The 19,248-nt window shown below is 34.8% G+C and overlaps 1 protein-coding gene across 2 annotated transcripts in view; it reads left to right on the top strand.

The window, feature by feature from the left end:
* ROBO1 (roundabout guidance receptor 1) overlaps positions 1-19,248 on the top strand; it is a 1,215,767-nt gene that overhangs the window by 170,266 nt on the left and 1,026,253 nt on the right. For both annotated transcript variants that reach the window (XM_051859421.2, XM_070071933.1), the window contains exon 2: positions 6,070-6,202. In XM_051859421.2, the coding sequence (XP_051715381.1) occupies positions 6,115-6,202 (88 nt within the window). In that variant the 5' untranslated portion in view covers positions 6,070-6,114. The remainder of the gene's footprint in view (positions 1-6,069; positions 6,203-19,248) is intronic.

Raw genomic sequence — 19,248 nt, 5'->3', positions numbered from 1 at the left:
TATCAGGTTTGCTTAATACAAAACTTTGTACTCTAGAAATAGTTCTGTGGGCTTTTTTATTTTTAGGTTTTAAGTTTCAATTTTTTTAAAGATTTATTTACTTGTCTGAAAGTCAGTTACAGAGATCTTCCATTTGCTGGTTCACTCTCCAGATGGATGCAACAACCAGGGCTGGGCCAAGACGAAACCAGAAGCCAAGGAGCCAGGAACTTGTTACAGGTCTCTCACGTTGGTTGAAGAGCCCAGATACTTGAACCATCTTCTACTATTTTCCCCAAGCCTTTAGCAGAGAGCTGAATTCAATTAGGAACAGGTGGGACGTGAACTGGTGCCAATATGGGATACTATCTTTGCAGACTCCGGCTTTACCCACTGCACCACAACACTGATCCCAGTGTTTTAGTTTTTTAACATTCAACAAATGTCGTAGACACAATTCCCCTTCCTTCTTCATCCCCCCCTTTCTTGTTTTAATTTTTATTTATATAAGGAAGCAAATTTCATTTTTTTCATATATACAGTTTCAGGAGCATAATGATATTTCCCACCCTATCCTCCTTCCTGGCAGTGCTCCCACCCTCCCTCCTCCTTCCTTTCTTATTTTTTTAATCTTTATAGTGACATACTTTCAGTTTATTTTATAGCCATAAGCTTAACTCTCCACTAAGTAAAGAATTCAACAGCTAATTATAATAATAATAATAATAATAAGGAGAATAAGAAGTAGAAAAAAAGAATAGAAAAAGAAGAAGAAGGAGGAGGAGGAGGAGGAAGAAGGGGGGGGAGGAGAAGAGGAAGAAACACTGTTCCTTAACAGTAGAGGCAAGAGCAGTAAACATATTTTTAATTTACCATCAAGGGTTTAATGCTACACCAGATAAAGTGCTCAACATGTGAAAGGCTAAAAGATCATGCTTCGGTAGGAATATAGGCAAGGGCTACTAACGATAATCAGCTGGAAAAATGATCATTTCACCCAATGATTGGAAAAATGCCTAGAGGCTCCTGGGCTGATGAGTTTCAAAAGAAGCTTAAAAAGACATTGTTTTCTAAATATTTAGGAAACATATGTATTCTCTTAGGTAGTCTGAAACATGTGCCCAAAAAGCATTTTGGAACTTATTTAATAAAGCATTTACCTATTAATTTTCTTTTTTTAAATTTGGAATCAACTAAGATATCATTTGATAATGAATGGATAAATAATGGTACATCTAGACAATGGAAATATTTCTCAGCACTATAAAGAAATGAGCTATCAATTCATGGAAAAATGTGGATAAAATGTAAATGCATATTATTAAAAAAAAGAAGCAAGTCAAAAGATGACATGCTAGGCCAGCGCTGCGGCTCACTAGGCTAATCGCCTGCGGCGCCAGCACACCAGGTTCTAGTTCTGGTTGCTCCTCTTCCAGTCCAGCTCTCTGCTGTGGCCCAGGAGTGCAGTGGAGGATGGCCCAAGTGCTTGGGCCCTGCACCCACATGGGAGACCGGGAGAAGCACCTGGCTCCTGGCTTTGGATCGGCACAGTGCACCAGCTGATGCGGTGCACAGGCAACATTGGGGGGTAAACCAACAGGAAAAAGGAAGACCTTTCTCTCTCTCTCTCTCTCTCTCTCACTGTCCACTCTGCCTGACCAAAAAAAAAAAAAAACAAACAAAAAAAAAGATAACATGCTATATGATTACAACTATGTGACATTCTGGAAAAGGCTAAAGTATTTGGACAGAAGAAAGATTACCAGTGGTGGGATGAAGAAAAGATAATTAGGCAAATACAAAGACTTTTAGGACAGTGAATTTACTCTGTGTAATGCTCTAAGGATTCACATATTTCATATATGGTTGCCCAAACCATAAAATGCACAAAACCAAGAGTGAACCTTTACATAAACTATGTACTTTGTATGATAACATATATATGTAGGTTCACCACTGGTATAAATTGTATCATTCTGAGGGGAGGAATGTTAAGGATTTAAACTACAACTATGGCAGTGTTAATGGAACTGTATAACTGTGCCTTCTACTCAGTCTTTCTCCAAACTTTAAAATACACGAAAGTCTTTAAAATAAAAACCTTTTAAGAAACTGAAGTGATACATGCACAGGGGCTAATAATTTAGTTACCATTAGTGATTTGTAGTTGTTATCTTAAAATCATGTTATTTGTCTACCACATATGACTATCATGAAGATTCACAAAACTTTCTAGATGTTGAAAATTTATTTAATGAATATTAATCCTAAAATATTACAAAAATTTGAATATCAACTTGTAGAATACTATGACTTGGAAGTGTGCAATCAAGTATAGTAAATGTTTATTCTTTTAGTTTTTTTTTTTAAGAAAATAAGGATGAACATGTTCACAGAAGAGCTTCATTTTATCAATAGCTTCCTGACGTAAACTGGATGTAATAGACAATGAATGATACTCAGAATAAAACGAGCCATAGATATGAAAATCTCAATTGCAATAAATGTACTATAAAGTATCATTTAACAAATATGCTTATGAGCTTTCACATAATAAGTTATTCACAGTCTAGATTTGTATATGCTTTATTCACCTCAAGAAATAAAGGTAAAACAACTAAGTACATTTAAGAAATCAGAGATCCAAGACTTATTCCATAATGGTTACACAGATGTCTATAGCCCAAAGTAATCAGTACAAAAAGAAGGAATCTGAGAAATTCCTTTGTGATCAGAAACTGACAAGATGGAACACCTGTTATATCAAAACCACTCAAGCAGAAGTGACTAGCATTGCAGTACATGTGTGCATTTTCTCCGGATGAACCAAGTCATTTGTGTTTTATTGAGAAATGTGACTCAAAGCAAAGGCATTCAATGGACAACCCTGAAAAGAAGCCTTTAGACAAACCAAGAACTGCCTATTGTGTTGAATAGTTAGCATGTTCATTTAGGCTTGTGCTTATCTATAAATTTAATTATCATTTGACATTTAAAACATGATGCATTGAAGAGGAAGTAAGTATATAATGCCATATATGAGAGAGGGACCAGGATAAGTAGAGGTATAAGAACATTATCCCCAAGACAAAGATGGACAATAAATACAAAGTTACCATAACTGAGATATTTCGTTGAAGCAAAGATCTGTTTCATATAGGAATGTTTTACAGAATTGTAGGAGAATAAATGATTCCCCCCTAAACATCTCAAGTGAGATGAGGAGGATGTAGCTGCCTGAGAGGAGGATTAGGTTCTAATCTTGGGCTTAAGGAAAACATGGCAAATTAAGTCTGCAGTTCTAAGTAATAAAGTAAGGACAGCTAAGCTCAAATAGACAAATTGACAGAACCTACATGAAGATAAATCTATAGAACTAAGTTTCTATGTTGACATTCTATCACAGATAATGGATAATGGAACTTTATTTTTCTTTTGGGACTAATTACTTATTATATAGTACTAGATTTGTTTATTGAATAAATATTTGTTAAATTTATAAATAAGTTTCTATTTCACAAATTCTGAATCTAATAAATTTCCAAACTCTGCCAAGTATATCAGTATAATGTCATGTATCTGATTCCATAACTTTTATTTCCCCTGCCAATGTCCTTTGTAGGCATTTGATATAAATTTCTATACTATTTTTATGGCTTTTATGATAGATTTCCTCAAAATTACATTGTTCTTCACATTCTTATGAGAGTTATCTTCTAAATTATTTAGATAGTATCTATCAGTAAACTTTATAGTTACTCCTCATTTCTTATCTTTATGTGCCCCATTTTATATTTCAGTTTCTTGTAACACTATATTCTGACAAGCCCAAAATATAGTCAAATAGACACTCCCTTTACAGTACCTTCAAAATATCCATATAAATTGTAATATGGATATATGGTATTTATATACCATGGAATTTACATAATCTATGTATTATGATTATATTTTTGGTCATGTTGTTTCATTATTATGAATAGTATTTCCTTATTCTTATCAAATATTGTCTCATATTTCAAAATATCATAACTTTAATATGTTTGCTCAATCTTCTAGGCAAAACAAATCAGCCATCTACATGCATTCCTGAAGTTTTATTCTGTCATTTGTTAAAATCATTATCATGCCAAAAGACCCCACAAGTGTAAATTTTGATACTTAGGAAGACGCTATGGTATATTTCTTTGTATACATAGGGTAAACAAAGTATATAATTCAGAATAGAGCATATAGTAAGTTTTTACAAATTTGTTTGTAAATAATTGTAGCCTGCATAGTAAAGGAACTAATCAGTAGAATGAAAAGTCAACTGACAGAATGGGAAAAAATATTTGCAGTATCTAAAATACATCAGGAATTCAAATACAGAGCAACCAATCAAGTTAATAAATGGGCAAAGGACCTGAATAGATATTACTCCAAAGAAGGAATACAAATGGCTAATGAATATATAAAAAAATGCCCAATATCGCTAGCCATTAAGAAGATGAAAAAACCAAGATAAAGGGGGCAGTTGTTGTGGTGCAGAAGGTTAAGCTGCCACCTCTGACTGCCTCTCATGTGAGCACCCGTTCATTGCAAATCTTCTGTCCCCAACACCTTCTACCCTTCCCAGCCTCTGGGAACTACTATTCTACTCTATGCTTCTCTAAGATCAATTTATTTTAAAAAGTTAAAGTCATTCTGATGGAAATTGAGGAATTTTTAATATAGACTGTATATGAGAGTATATTTTATATAACATATCTTTAACTATAATTGTATTATGGTTACATGGTTATTCTGAAGAGGGATCAGCAAAATATATCCTGGGTTGCTGAATCTGGCCCTTGACTGTTGTCATAACTTTGTTAATAACAGTGAAAATAAAGTAGTGGTGAGGCTCAGGTTGTTTATGTCTCTAGGTGAAGAGCAAGCATTTGGTTTTACATACTGCTATATCCCTGAAGCAGTACCCAGGAAAAACACTCTGTAAATATCTGCTTAGTGAATAGTTACGTAAAATGTTCACTAAATGTGAAGAGAGTGTTCCAGCTAAACTGGTGGGAAATCAAGGTATAACATTTATCTGGCATTGATATCGGAGATGACCCCCTAAAATCTATATCAAAAATGTGGTCCCTTAAATTTCCCCAGAAGTGCCATCTGGGATGCCACATATATTACAGGAATTTGGGGTGCCATACGATATCACCTTATGCTTATTAATAAATCCCCAATATTAATAAGCCTGAGAAGGTTCTTGCCTAATATTTAGAGAAGTATTCTAAATACAGGCATCAATAAATGAGGCAGTATGGTACATTTTTGGCTTTTATTTAGTGAAAAATAAGCATAGGAGAGTGAGAGCTTTATTGAGAGGGAGAGAGGTAAGTCTGGGTTCATACCGAGCACTAGGAGCCAGCCATGTGGAGGAGCATCTAGGCCAGAAAGCCTAGGGCAGGTGGCCCCAAAGCCATGCGCCCTGGAGGCCCAGGGCTACTGCCAGCCCCCTCCTGGCAAGAGGCCAGGAAACAGAAAAAAGAGAAGGGCAGACACACCATGTCCCAGGCTTTTAACCCACTTCCAAAGGGGAGTGGTTAATTATCCTGATTGGTGGTGGGCACCAGGTGTGGCCAGGTAGGGGCATGAGGTCACACAGGGGCGTGGCGAAGGCCTGGGTCTGCCAGCTCACAAACCTGATCAGTTTAGCCTGTATGCCTGCCTACTACAGCATCACCTAAGGGGTACAGAAAAGTAAGAATGATTGTAACAATATAATGCAATGAAAGTTATATTGAAAATGCATGCTCTCTCTTTCAAAATACCATATTGTGTTATGCTCACTGTTTTTCTTGTGATGATATGGCTTGTGTCTCCAATGTGCTTAACCACAGGTAACTGGCACTTGGAAAAGAAAACTCGGGTATGGGGGAACCACTGTATATCTTCAAATAGCTTCTATTCAAGTCATATTCATTTTAATGATCTGTATGTTGTATCCTTCCCCCCAAATGACATGTCATATCCATTTGAACTGCATTTTCTCATAAAACACTTTTAACGCTCTTTCAATAATAATGTTTTTTATTTGTTTTATATTTGCAGATAACACATATCACTGGCTGGGTGGAATGCAAGGAAGGGACAAAGATGAAATGGAAACATCTTCCTTTTTTGGTCATAATATCACTCCTCAGCTTGTCAAAGAATTACTTGTTTCTGGCGCAGCTCATTCCAGGTAAGTGCTGCCTTTTGTTCCTTAATAGCATTCTTTTTTTTTTTTTTTTTTTTTTTTGCTTTACATTCACTTTTTGTTGTGTGTGTGGTAAATCAGATGTGTTTGCTTTCTTTGGAACTTGTGTAAGTCTGTGTGAGTGGCTTTATTGAGTATGGCTGCTCAGAAATTTTAGGGCTCAAATGATTATTCTTAAATACAGAGAATATTATCAATTCCCAAGAAAACCTGAGAAATTTCAGAAATTATTACATTAACTGAGTTAGAGTGGTTAAAGAGTAATTATAGAGGAGAAAAATGGCTAGCACAAAAAGAACAACAAAGCCAAAATGTTTGCTATTATCATGCAAAAGGAACATCAAAAATGTGAAATATTTAAAACTGAAATTCCTTTGAATAGTGACATGTTAATTAACAAGCTGCACAATATCAGAATGACAATGCAACACACTGCTGTGCTGCTACCATGGTTACAATTGTTTTGGGTGAAGCTGGAAACTGGTCTCCTTGAAGTCATAATTTTATTAATAGTTACTGGAATGGCATGTCTGTGTAATCGTTAAACTGTATTATAGAAAATTAAACCCAATGTAATGGTAGAGGTAACTAGAAAAATATATTGATTCACTAAATCAAGTATGATTTTGGTTTTGCTTAGATAAAATGTGAAAAGTATAGTTAATTTGGAATTATCTATCATCATAATTTAGCCAAATTTTTTATGAAAAATGTCATATGATGGTTAGAGCAAATTACTAAGCTTCATTTCTTGTTTATTTTATTTTTTTTAATTTTTGGCAGCTTTATGTAGCCTATCATGTGTGTCTATATACAAACACCTATTTTTTTAAAAAAATCTAAGGACATCAGTTTTTTTTCTCCTGTTGTATTGAGATTGACATTTTGATCTAGAAGATAAGAGAATTATAAACAAACATTCGTATTCTAAATACATTTCTAAATGTCTGAAGTATGCAAAAAATTCAAGTGTGCTGTATCTAGGTGCATTTAGTTACTTTGTTCTGAGTTAGGTTAATACCTTAAAATTATTACACATTTTTTTCCTGAACTTCTACATTTGCTTCTTTTGCCAATGCTGTATTATATAATGATTATGATTATCACATGAACTAAATGTAAAAATTGACCGTATGAGAAAATCAGATGTCTTGCTAAATATTTGAAAAATAAAAATCTAAATACAAATTAACTCATTGTCTTCCAAGTTGTCAGGATAAAGAGAATACTTAGATGATTTTTTTTTTTTGAAAACTGCAACTAGAGATATACATTAAGCTTACATCTAATTTTCTGGCCGACTAGATAACAAGTGTCACAGGTCAACAAATGTAGTCTGTGGTCTAGATATTGAGCAGGTAATCAAAACTCCAAATGGTCATATGAAGCTCGAACCTCTGTTATCTGTATCTACCAGAAGGCTTGCTTGCATGAGTATGTATGGTGATGTGGGAAGTTTACCCAGAAAATGAAAGATGCTGTATCATTTCAGAGAAGATGCATTAATTTGCATATGTAGATGCGAAACTGTCAAAAATCTGTGATTGCTGTCACACATGCCAATACTTTTAAATTTAAAGAGAGCTTAAAATATATGAGTTTATTATCTGCTACAACATGTAGCTTAGTTGGAAAGGTAAGAGATTGGTTAGCAGTTAAGTTATGTCATACAGATTAATTAGGCAACGCCTTCTTAAGAAGAAATGAGTACCTCCAAATGGGATGCATGCAGTTAGATGACTATTTTTTTTTCCATACCAGGGAGTTCAAGAATTATTTCAAAGTAATTTACCTGTCAAAAGGAATATTCTGTTAGCTTTTCAAAAGGAACACCTGCAGAGTGGCATTGATTTTTCTTAACTGCCTTCATCTAGGAGCATTGGTTACAGGATAGGAAGGTTGGAAAACCTGCTAAAAGGACTCATCAGATTTAGAATCTACCTTCCCTCCCATTAATTTCAGAAGGGAGGGAAGATCTGATTCTTTTTACTGTTGATTTAGCTTTGTTAGAGACCTTGAATCTGAGTTGAATTTAGCATAGCTATAAGGGAGCAAAAAAATGGGGTTAGCTTATAAGTCTTTTGTAAAATCACTTCCTGAATCAACTGATTTTACCTTGGCTCTTTGGTTTAAGAAAGGAATATCCTCCATTACCAGAAACATATTTCAAAGTCAGATCAACTAAAAATGCAATATTTTTCTAAAATAAAAGGTCTATAATCTATAGCAATTAATTTGGTGAGTTATACATAGAAGTGTTTGTTTGAACAAGATGTCTCAAAATGCAAGAGCAATTAAAACAGTCCTGGAAATGAAGATTGTTTGATTACCACAAAAATAAAGTGTTTTTCAGTCAAGTTGCAGCTAGGTTCCTTGATCTAATTAAACATTAAAGCATCCTTTGAACATATTGTCTGGAATTGATGAATTACCCAGGTCAGGTTTTTTTTTTAATTTTATTAAGTTTATTCTATTTCATCTCCCTTTCTAACACATTTTTAAAATTGCTGTTATGATTTACAGTACTGTATGTGAAGTGGTTGCCGTGTCACAGAGGCACATAGAAATTACTCATGCATTTTAAATCAAGAAATATCCTTGTTGATGAAAAGTAAAATGATTCTAAGGAAAAAATAAAAACAGATTTTAAGAATGATTGGACTTCTCTAACCACTTTACTTGTTACCTTCACTATGTGTCTAGATTGCCCATGAAAATCAGCCTTCCCTTTGCTGAGACCACTGGCAGATGTTATTCTTGTTCGTTTAGTTTAGTTCTCATTCACTCTAAAATATATATTTAATTCAGCTGTAGTTCTGTTTTGTGGCATGCCCTATCTAAGCCATGCTATATCTTTTAAATCTCTGCTGGAAGGGTATCCGACAGATACCCATGTTTACTTTTTAAACATCTACCTTTGAATGAAACAAATGTGAAGACAATGAAAGGCAGATGTTAAATGATATGTTTTAAAAGTACACGTTTTTGGCCGGCGCCGCGGCTCACTAGGCTAATCCTCCGCCTAGCGGCGCCGGCACACCAGGTTCTAGTCCCGGTCGGGGCGCCGGATTCTGTCCCGGTTGCCCCTCCTCCAGGCCAGCCCTCTGCTGTGGCCAGGGAGTGCAGTGGAGGATGGCCCAGGTGCTTGGGCCCTGCACCCCACGGGAGACCAGGAAAAGCACCTGGCTCCTGGCTCCTGCCACCGGATCAGCGCGGTGCGCCGGCCGCAGCGCGCTGGCCGCGGCGGCCATTGGAGGGTGAACCAACGGCAAAGGAAGACCTTTCTCTCTGTCTCTCTCTCTCTCACTGTCCACTCTGCCTGTCCAAAAAAAAAAAAAAAAAAAAGTACACGTTTTTACATAGTGAATTAAAGTGAAAATTTTCAGAACATGTATAGTGAAAGAAATGTTGAAGTCTAGGATTATATTGCAAAGTTTACGTGGAGATCCGTGCTGGAAACAACTAGGATGCATTTCTATTTGAATAAATCAAACAGCCCACTTTAAAGTTAAGTTGATTTATTTTTTCCCTCTCCATTTCTCAATGCGCAGCAGTGTTGTCCTTCATTAAAGATGCAGGTGCTGAGGAGGTTATTTCCTTTGCTTGCCTCGTGTCAACAAGCCTTGAGTGTGATGTTTTCTGAAATGATTTACTGCTTAACCACCCCACCTGTCTACAAGGGTTTGAGTCATTCCTAAATTCACTGGATTTTTTTTTAAAACAATCCTTATTTAAAATCCTAAAAATAATTTGTGTCTCCATACAATCTCCTTATAGCCCTAATGTTTATGTTTGTTTTAGTTTTCATATGATCAATAGAATTGGAATAGATTTGAGGAGTTATTTCAGAATTTTAAAATTCCCTTTATAATGTGACAACAAAAATCAATTTCTGAAATCTCAATGGGACAGAGCCCTTAAACATTTCTTTTGGAGTATTTAACAATTCTTGTTTACATATGTGCTTCCTACTGAGGTTTTTATTCTTATTATCGATTTTTCCGCTATTTTGATGAGTTTCTATAGCAGAGGAGCAATGGATAATGATGAGGAAAATGGGTGTGGTTTAGAATTTATACGGATTGCTTGTTCCTAGGCAAACAGTTTAATTTTTTAACTTCACTGAATATTCAGAAATCGATCAATTTAAAAACATGAAAAATTACTTGTCCCTTCTATCAGAATGCAAATCAGATATAAAATTACTTTAATTTGTTTTGACTCTGATTTATACATTGAGAGAAGTGTTCTAAACGACAGTAATTTTAATTTAAATGCTGCTTAACACTGTATGACCAGAGAATTATTTCTCAACATTTTCTACATAGTTTTTTTAAAACTTTGTGGAAAATCAGAAATACTAGAGGCTTGTATTCAAAATGATTCCAAGGGTGCATAGCAGAATAAAGAAATAAAAAACTTGTATGTGAAGCCCAGGAAAGTGCAGTTTTATAAGTATCTACAATTATTTTACAAATGGAAAAGTTGAAAATCACTACTTTAGAAAATATTTTAGAATACTGTAGAAAATATTTTGATTTTTTTAAAAAATCTTGAATGTACTTAAAGAATATTTTCTGAGGACAGATTTCCATGAAAAGGGGAAAATGTATCTGAAGATATTTGTTTTCTATATTGCAAGGATTTGGAGGAACAGATTTGAGACCACTTTTGCTTTATTTTTTTTCCTTTGCTTGTTATATTTATCATATTATAATATTTCTAGGCTTATGAATGATTACATTGAATAAAATATATTAGCTTAATACAAAAAGCCACTGAATAAATCAATGAAAATAAAACTATATAATTAAAAATGATACTTCACAGTTTTAATTAAGGTTGCCTATTGCATAGAGTTCCCCCTAAATTTTATCTTAGGGAAGTCCCAATACAGGCATTAATTGGCTGGGAATTTATAACAAATTAGAATAATATGTCAAAGACACAATTATTCTGTAAGAGACTCAGAAACTAGCTAATGGGTGAGTCAGCATCTCAAAGAAGTAAAGGAAAGCTATGGATGAATTTATGATGTACACCTATATGTGATGCCTAAAACCAATGCCAATTATAAATAAAATACAATAAAAACAGTTTTGCATATTTTTTGTTGTTAGCACAAATAAGAAAGCACCCAGTTTTCTAACTAGCACACTCAAGACTGGCATGTTGGGTGTTTCCCATCCTGTATCCTTCTGAGAAGATTGGTGTCAAGTGTAGGCGGGTAGATCCCTGAAACAGCCGATAGCTGAATCCTTGACTTCTGCTGCTGGTGATGCTTAGGGAGGGTTGTAGATGGCTCATCCCCAATTGCATTCCCCTCTCTTTCTACTCAAAGAGCCTACCTTCAAATTTATACTAATTTTTCAATTACTTTCCTATAGAATTTTATCTCATATGCATGAATCCCTGAACAATATAAGCCTTCACTTTGTAATTGTTAAATTTATATAGATGAATGACCACTATGGTCATTTGGATTTTCGTTCACATAGGCCTGTACTTGAATAACATGTATTAGTTCTGTTACCTCGAAGGATAATAGTATTTCTCTCTTGATCAGTTTATCCCTCAGGAACCAACTGAGAGTTTGTGCAATTTTTGTGTAGATTATAGATAAAATAATGCACTTAATACATTGAGAAGACTTATATATGGAAGTTGCTCTAATGTTTATAATAGTATTATTAGTAGCTGTAATAGAGTTCTACTGGACTTATTTGCACTATATGTTTATAGCCGGCAGGACCTAAATACAAATGCCAATTGGATTCCTTAATCCAAGTTTCTCTATCTACCTTAATAACTCTTTGAAAAGAGAACCGAGTTTCATTAAAGATGACAGGACTAATTTTAAGGAATGAATACATTTAAATAGAAGTTACGTGTGCATGTATTTTATAAATTTCAAATATTATGAGGTTAATATCACTAATTTTTAGCCAAGTTCACCTGTTTGTCACAGTGCATATGAGTATACTTCAAAAATTCATGGAAAATGCAATCAGAAAGAGCTTATTTTGGTAAAAATATTCTTAATACCATAAAATGTGTATTATTAAAATTATGCATATATTTAAAAAACTTATGCAAAAGTAAATTCATACATTTAATGCAACTTTCCCATGAACCTTTGAACTACCTTATTATACAAACAAAAAGATGAACTGGAAGTTAGACATGTTTCAGGGCGTTTTCATTCTCTGATACTTGGTTATAAATATGAAAAATAAAACATATGAGCATAATAATATACACTTCAATTTGAGGTTAAATCCAGTATTTGATGTTTTAGTTTTTATTAGTCAATTTAAATTTGTAATGAATTGAAAAGACTCTTAAAGTCACTATCAAAAGATTTACATACATATATATGTACCTGTTATTTACTCTTATCCCTTGTATAGACATTACCACTAGTACTATTTTCTATATGGTTAATGACAACACTCTTAACATTAATATTACATCCAAATTATAGAAAAAAATGGCCAGAAAATTTTATTTATTCTCTCTTAGTGTGTTTGTGTGGCTCAAGATTTTCTCCTCACCATTTTTTGCTCAGTAGGAAGCTTAAAACATCATTGATTTTATGTGTTTTTTGACCTTTACATATAAACATATACTTAAAAATAAATATATAAAAACATAAAATACTTAAGCAGATATGTATGATATAAATCTTTGAACTTGTAATAGAATCGGAAAGTCTATCAATAGAAGTGTCAAGTTACGAAAGAACAAATAAGAAAGGAAACAATATTTTTGTAACTTCTAGAGACTGTCAGTTAAAGATGAGGTCTTAATAACTAGAGAAATTGCCAGCTGTACTTCAGATCTGTGTCTCTTTATTATCCTTGGTCTTCTAGTGTGAAGCTTTATTTAATTGGCTAAGTAGATGGAAGCAAACTAACAGTCAGCCAGTGGACACTATGAAGAAATTCGTGTTTATAATCTAGCTGTAGAATCCAGGAACGTTTTGTTTTGATGATATGGCCTTTGATGAACCTGGCTTGAAAAACCCCATGTGCCACACTATCCACCTAATTAAGCCATCAGAATGCATTGCAGCAAACACTGAGCCTCATATGGACTAGTATAAGTAATTTTTGTTCCTCTATTGCTTGGTTAATAGAAAGAGGCGCTATCCTAGATTATGACTGATAGAGGCTTTATGGTACAGCTGTTGTGATTGTGCCTCAGGGTCGAGAAAACCTTTGGTTAAAAAACTCTTCATTTGCCTGACACACTGTCATTACTTCATTCAACTATTTTCCCCAGATTTCCCAGTGAGCCTTCATTTATTCTGCCTTCTTATTGCTTTCCTCCATCCACGTGCATGTGCCCTTTGTTGCATAAATAGACAAAGCTTCTGCCATGATTTTACATAGGAGAATTGCTTTGAAAATGGTTTCCTTTATTGGTTCAATAATTCATAAATAAATGACTGTACTTTGCTATTAAAAATGAAGAATATATGAATAACCCGACATGAGAAGAAGGTGAATGTGTGCGTGCCTTGAAAATATAAAAACTTGTAAGAACTGTCTTTCTCCCTAAAACAGCATCCACTAAAACTTCGAAATATGACATTACATTACACACACACACACACACACACGGGTGCTTCAAAAAGTTGTAGAGAAATGGAATTTAAAAGCAAAGGTATTCAGATGCTAAATAATTGAAATCCATGTATAATTTTTTCATAACAGATATTAGCCATGAACTTTTATGAAGAGCCCTCATTAATACACAAATGACTGTTTTATTTTGTACACAAGACTACCCTATAGAAATATGTGATGTCATTTATCCAGCTAAATAGACTTTCAACTTCTTTCTGATATTTACTCTGCATAGCTTATAGCTTGACATACAATTCAAGCAAAAATATAAGCATGGAATAACTATTACAATAAGCTGGGGACTCGGACATCCCATGTTGCTGTTCATGTTCATGATGTACGTTATACACTGGATTACAGGATTTCCTCATAATCATAAATTTAATAACTTCTTCCCATCTCTTCCATTGAGCACATTTTTCTTTACTTAATTTCTATTTTCTAATAGGATGAGAAAATTTTCATGTTTAGATTATTATCTAACATGAAATATTACTTCTCTTTTCACAATTTATATATCTGATTTTGTGTTACTCTAATAAACTAAATTTCACCAAATGATTGTTATATGCAATAAAAATACATACAAAGTCTCTCTCTTTCTCTCTCCCTCTCTCTCTCTCCCTCCCTCTTATCATGTCTTAAGGGTAGTTCTAGCCAATGCATTAGTCAAAAGAAGTTCTTATTTCTTTGAAGTTTCTTTGATCTATGTTATGAAGTTTCTTTCATCCTTTCCAAACAAGTTGACAATTTCTTTCATTTGTATTAGTTTGTATTTAGTTTGGAAGGTGACAACTAATGTTGTTGAAATCTCTCAAGAAGTAGACTCTTCTACCTAAGAATAGCTTTCTTAAGTGAAATAATTTTTGCTTTATAAGAAAATAGAGATCTGCAGCAAAACTTCTTTCAATAGATGTTTCATTTGAAAATGTATAATCTGTGCTTAAAACTTTGCTTTAAGTTTCCAATAACAATAGTAATTACTGACCCAATTCACTTATATTGGAAGCATAGTAAATGATAATTTAACCTAGTTGTGTATTCCCAATAATGCACATAACTCAGCTAAAATGGCAAAATGTGCAGTACCAACCAAGGAATCACGTCACAGTCAATGACAATCACATCAGAATTGCTGCCTGGCTCTTAGTGATTGTAAAATGTCAGCAACTGTAAAAATTAAAAGTCAAAGTATGGAATATTATGACACATGGAAAGAAATTTATCTAAAGTATCCCTCATGGTCTTCATATTCCTCAACACTATTTTATGTAAAAGCACAAAGATTCACTGATAACTAGTTCTTAAAAGACCATTATTCTGGCCAGCGCCATGGCTCACTAGGCTAATCCTCCGCCTGCGGCACCAACACCTCGGGTTCTAGTCCCAGTCGGGGCGCCGGATTCTGTTCCGGTTGCCCTTCTTCCAGGCCAGCTCTCTGCTGTGGCCTGGGAGTGCAGTGGAAGATAGCCCAAGTCCTTGGGCCCTGCACCCCATGGGACACCAGGATAAGTACCTGGCTCCTGCCTTCGGATCAGCACGCCAGCCGCGGCAGCCATTGGAGGGTGAACCAACGGAAAAGGAAGACCTTTCTCTCTGTCTCTCACTCTCACTGTCCACTCTGCCTGTCAAAAAAAAAAAAAAAAAAAAAAAAAACCATTATTCCAAAGTCATAAATGAGACCATTATAAAGAAAAAAATAGAATGATAATAATACAAATAATGTTGCAATTTATCCATTTAAAGGCTCATTTTTTCTTCTGATTGAACTACCTCAAATTTACAAATCTATTCATTAAAATACCAAGCCAATTCATTTGGGATCTTGCTGCCATCATGATAGTTGAAATTCCTGATGAAGCACAGCATTGAAATTTATATTATGGGTTTTTTTTTTGTTATTGCATTTTTTATTAAACAGAAGTTCCTTAGTAGAAAAAGAGTAGCTTCAGTAGATACTGTCCTCTTTTTTTCCACAAATTGCCGAACTTAAGAAATGGCATACTTTCCTTTCAAATGTGTACAAAAAAGTTATGTTCAGACTGGAGTGCTCACTAAATATTTATCATTTGAACAGTTGATATCTTAAAATTTGCTAATACAGATTAGAAGATAATCTACTCCTTAACCATCCAGCAAGCAATATACTGATTATACTCACAAATCAATTTGCCAAAAAACTCATTTAAGTGAATCCTGTTTTTGCCATAATGCTCTTATAACTACATTTTCAATGTGATTTTCACCATATAACTTTAGTGGTAAGACCAAGTTTAGCTTTGTAGGAAGCCTCCAGATAGTCAAGTAAACTCTGCATCCCACAAGCAGTGAATTTCAGTTGCTGCATCCTTGCCAGTATTTGGTCTTCTTAACGTCTTGGATTGTAGCCATTCTAGCAGATATAGAGTGGTCTCTCATTTTGATTTATAGTCTTCTAACAGCAAAATATGTTGCTATGCTTATTTGTCATCTGCATTTCTTCTTAGATGATGTGTGTGATAAGATCTTTTGCCCAATTTTCAATTGGGATGGGTTGGTATTTTACGTGTGTGTTGAGTTTAGGAGGTCTTTGTATATTTTTGGATACAAATCCATTATCAGATATGTGTTTTGCAAATATTTTCTCCAAGTATATCGATTACCTGTGCATTATCTTATGTAGAGCAGAAATCTTTCATTTCAATGATGTCAAACTTGTATTTTTTTTCTTTCATGAATCATACTTTGGGATTGTATCTGAAAACTCATTTCCGAGGCCAAGGTCATGGAGATTTCCACCTATAAACTTTATGTGATAATTCCCTCTTTTACATGAAATACTTTAAATATGTGGAATAAAAGCTTCCTTACAATATCTTCAGTGTAAATAAATTATATTGAAAAGAATATCTTTTGTAAAAATTTAAAAAAATAGAATGGTATATTCATATTATTTTTGTCAATGCTAACAATAAAATTGCTGTTGTACATGGCAATTTGGAAATCACATTCAGTGAAATAAAAAAGAATTCTTGACATACTGAATATTAAGTATAGATAAAGCAAGACAATAAAAATGAAGATTAAAAAACTAGACCAGAGATAATATATATAAAATGGAAAGATATTTCATAAAGCAGTAGCAAGGATAGGAGGCAGTGATATTTGGGCAGAATCAACTCAGGCTGTCTAAGTGTCTAATGTACTCTAGATGCCTGAGGGAGCAGCTCTAGAGGCTGGGAATGGCTGGATGTTGATTTTTAATGATCTCAGGAAGAAGCACCTGGCTCCTGGCTTCGGATCAGCACAGTGCCAGCAGTAGTGGCCATTTGGGGGTGAACCAACGGAAGGAAGACCTTTCTCGCGCGCGCGCTCTCTCTCTCTCTCTGTCTATAACTCTACCTGTCAAATAAAAAAATTAAAAAAAAATAGTTACCTTTAAGATCACCTTATTAGTAGTAAATATGCTGGGCGATATTAATCAAAAGCATTAGCTTTAGTTTCAAACTAGCTTGGCTTTTGCTCATGCATCATGAAATGTGTGAACTTGGGAAAGTTGCATGAGAGGTTTCTCTTTGCTTTTCTTATTGTGTTTTCCTAACAGAGGAAATATTTAGTTTGTGGTGTGGTTGTGAATATTAAATACAGCAGTAAAGCGTATAATATAGCGCTTTGTACATGCAAGTCATTCAATAAAGGGTAGCTATTATTCCTGAAACATACATTGACAATGCACTTTTGGAAATAGAAAGGTGACAGAAAATTGCAGAGGACTGAGAGATTATATCTGGAGGTTTTGAGCCTGAAAGATGGTGTCAGTGACTGAAACTGATAATATTTTTAAAGGTGAATTGCCCCAGCTATTGAGGGTAGTTAGAAAACGTCTGGAAATATAGGAAATACATTCCAAAATGGATAATGGATATGAGAATAATTAGTTACTTTTCAGAATATGGAATCTCACCGTGTTCCTTGGACCCTTTCCAGTGTCTCAACAGATTCTTCGGTGTGTAGTGTCAGACACAGGATTTGGTGGGGAAAAATATTAAGTTATGTACAAAAGTCATGATTTGCTATCACAAAAAGATGCTATATAACAGAATCAAACTATATCAAAGAATTCAAATGGAAGAGCATAGAGAAGAATGCACCTTGTAATTACGTAAGAGAATCAGTTCACAACTGCTAGACAGTTTTCAAGCTGTGATTTGATGCTATAGGGCAAATAAAATAAATTTGTGACAAGTGTCAATGCTTTGTACAGATACTGTGGCATATTATAAGAGCACAGTGGTGAATTTATCAGAACTTTTACTAGATTGTATAGCATGATGAATTTTTTAAAGATTTATTTATTTGAAAGGCAGAATTATAGTGAGAGAGGTAGAGTCAGAGAAAGAGAGAGCTAGCTCTTCCGTTTGCTGTTTCACTGCCCAAATATGGCCACAACAGTTAGCATTAAAGCAGGCTGAAACCAAGAGCTTGGAACTCCATCGGGGTCTCCTATGTCGGTGGCAAGTGCCCAGACACTTGAACCATCTTCCACTGCTTTCCCAAGTATATGAACAAGGAGCTAGATTAGAAGTTGCGCATCCACAACTTGAACCAGCACTCAAATGGGATGCAGAAGACACAGAAAATGGCTTAACCTGCTGTACCACATACCAGCCCTGTGTGATGATTTTAAATATCTCAAATATGACACCCAGAATTGTATTTGAAGGCATGCTATGGCATAAACTGAAGGATTTCCACCAGTTAACACGTTTTTCCTAATGCATTTGGCTATCAGAGCTTGCATATTTGTGATTATTTAGTCGTTTTTTTTTATTATTATTTGGTTGAAGTACTAGTACTTACAAGAAAATTATAAATTGTACCATTCATTTAATTGCATTTTCCATTTAAAAAGCACACAGGCAAAAATTGAATGTTGGTTGTAGAAAATATTTGAAAATCACAAGAAAAGTATAAAATACAAAGTTGATATTTGTGCTAGAATTGACTGAACAACTGGAGGTGGAAGTGATGGTGTTAAGTGACACAGAAAAACAAGTACCACATGATCTCACTCATACATTGCAATTTAAACAACTTGACTTCATTGAGTTAAGATTAGAATAATTGGGCAAGCACTGCAGCTCAATAGGCTAATCCTCTGCCTGCGGAACTGGCGTATTGGGTTCTAGTCCCAGTCGGTACACCGGATTCTGTCCCAGTTGCCCCTCTTCCAGTCTAGCTCTCTGCTATGGCCTGGGAAGGCAGTGAAGGATGGTCCAAGTCCTTGGGCCCTGCCCCCGCATGGGAGACCAGGAGAAGCACCCAGCTCCTGGCTTCAGATCAGCACAGTGTGCCAGCCTCAGCGGCCATTGGGGACCTTTCTCTCTGTCTCTCTCTCACTGTCCATTCTGCCTGTCAAAA

The sequence above is a fragment of the Oryctolagus cuniculus genome, chromosome 4 (assembly GCF_964237555.1).
Source record: "Oryctolagus cuniculus chromosome 4, mOryCun1.1, whole genome shotgun sequence".
Taxonomy (NCBI): domain Eukaryota; kingdom Metazoa; phylum Chordata; class Mammalia; order Lagomorpha; family Leporidae; genus Oryctolagus; species Oryctolagus cuniculus.
This window is presented reverse-complemented; position numbering and strand designations above follow the sequence as displayed.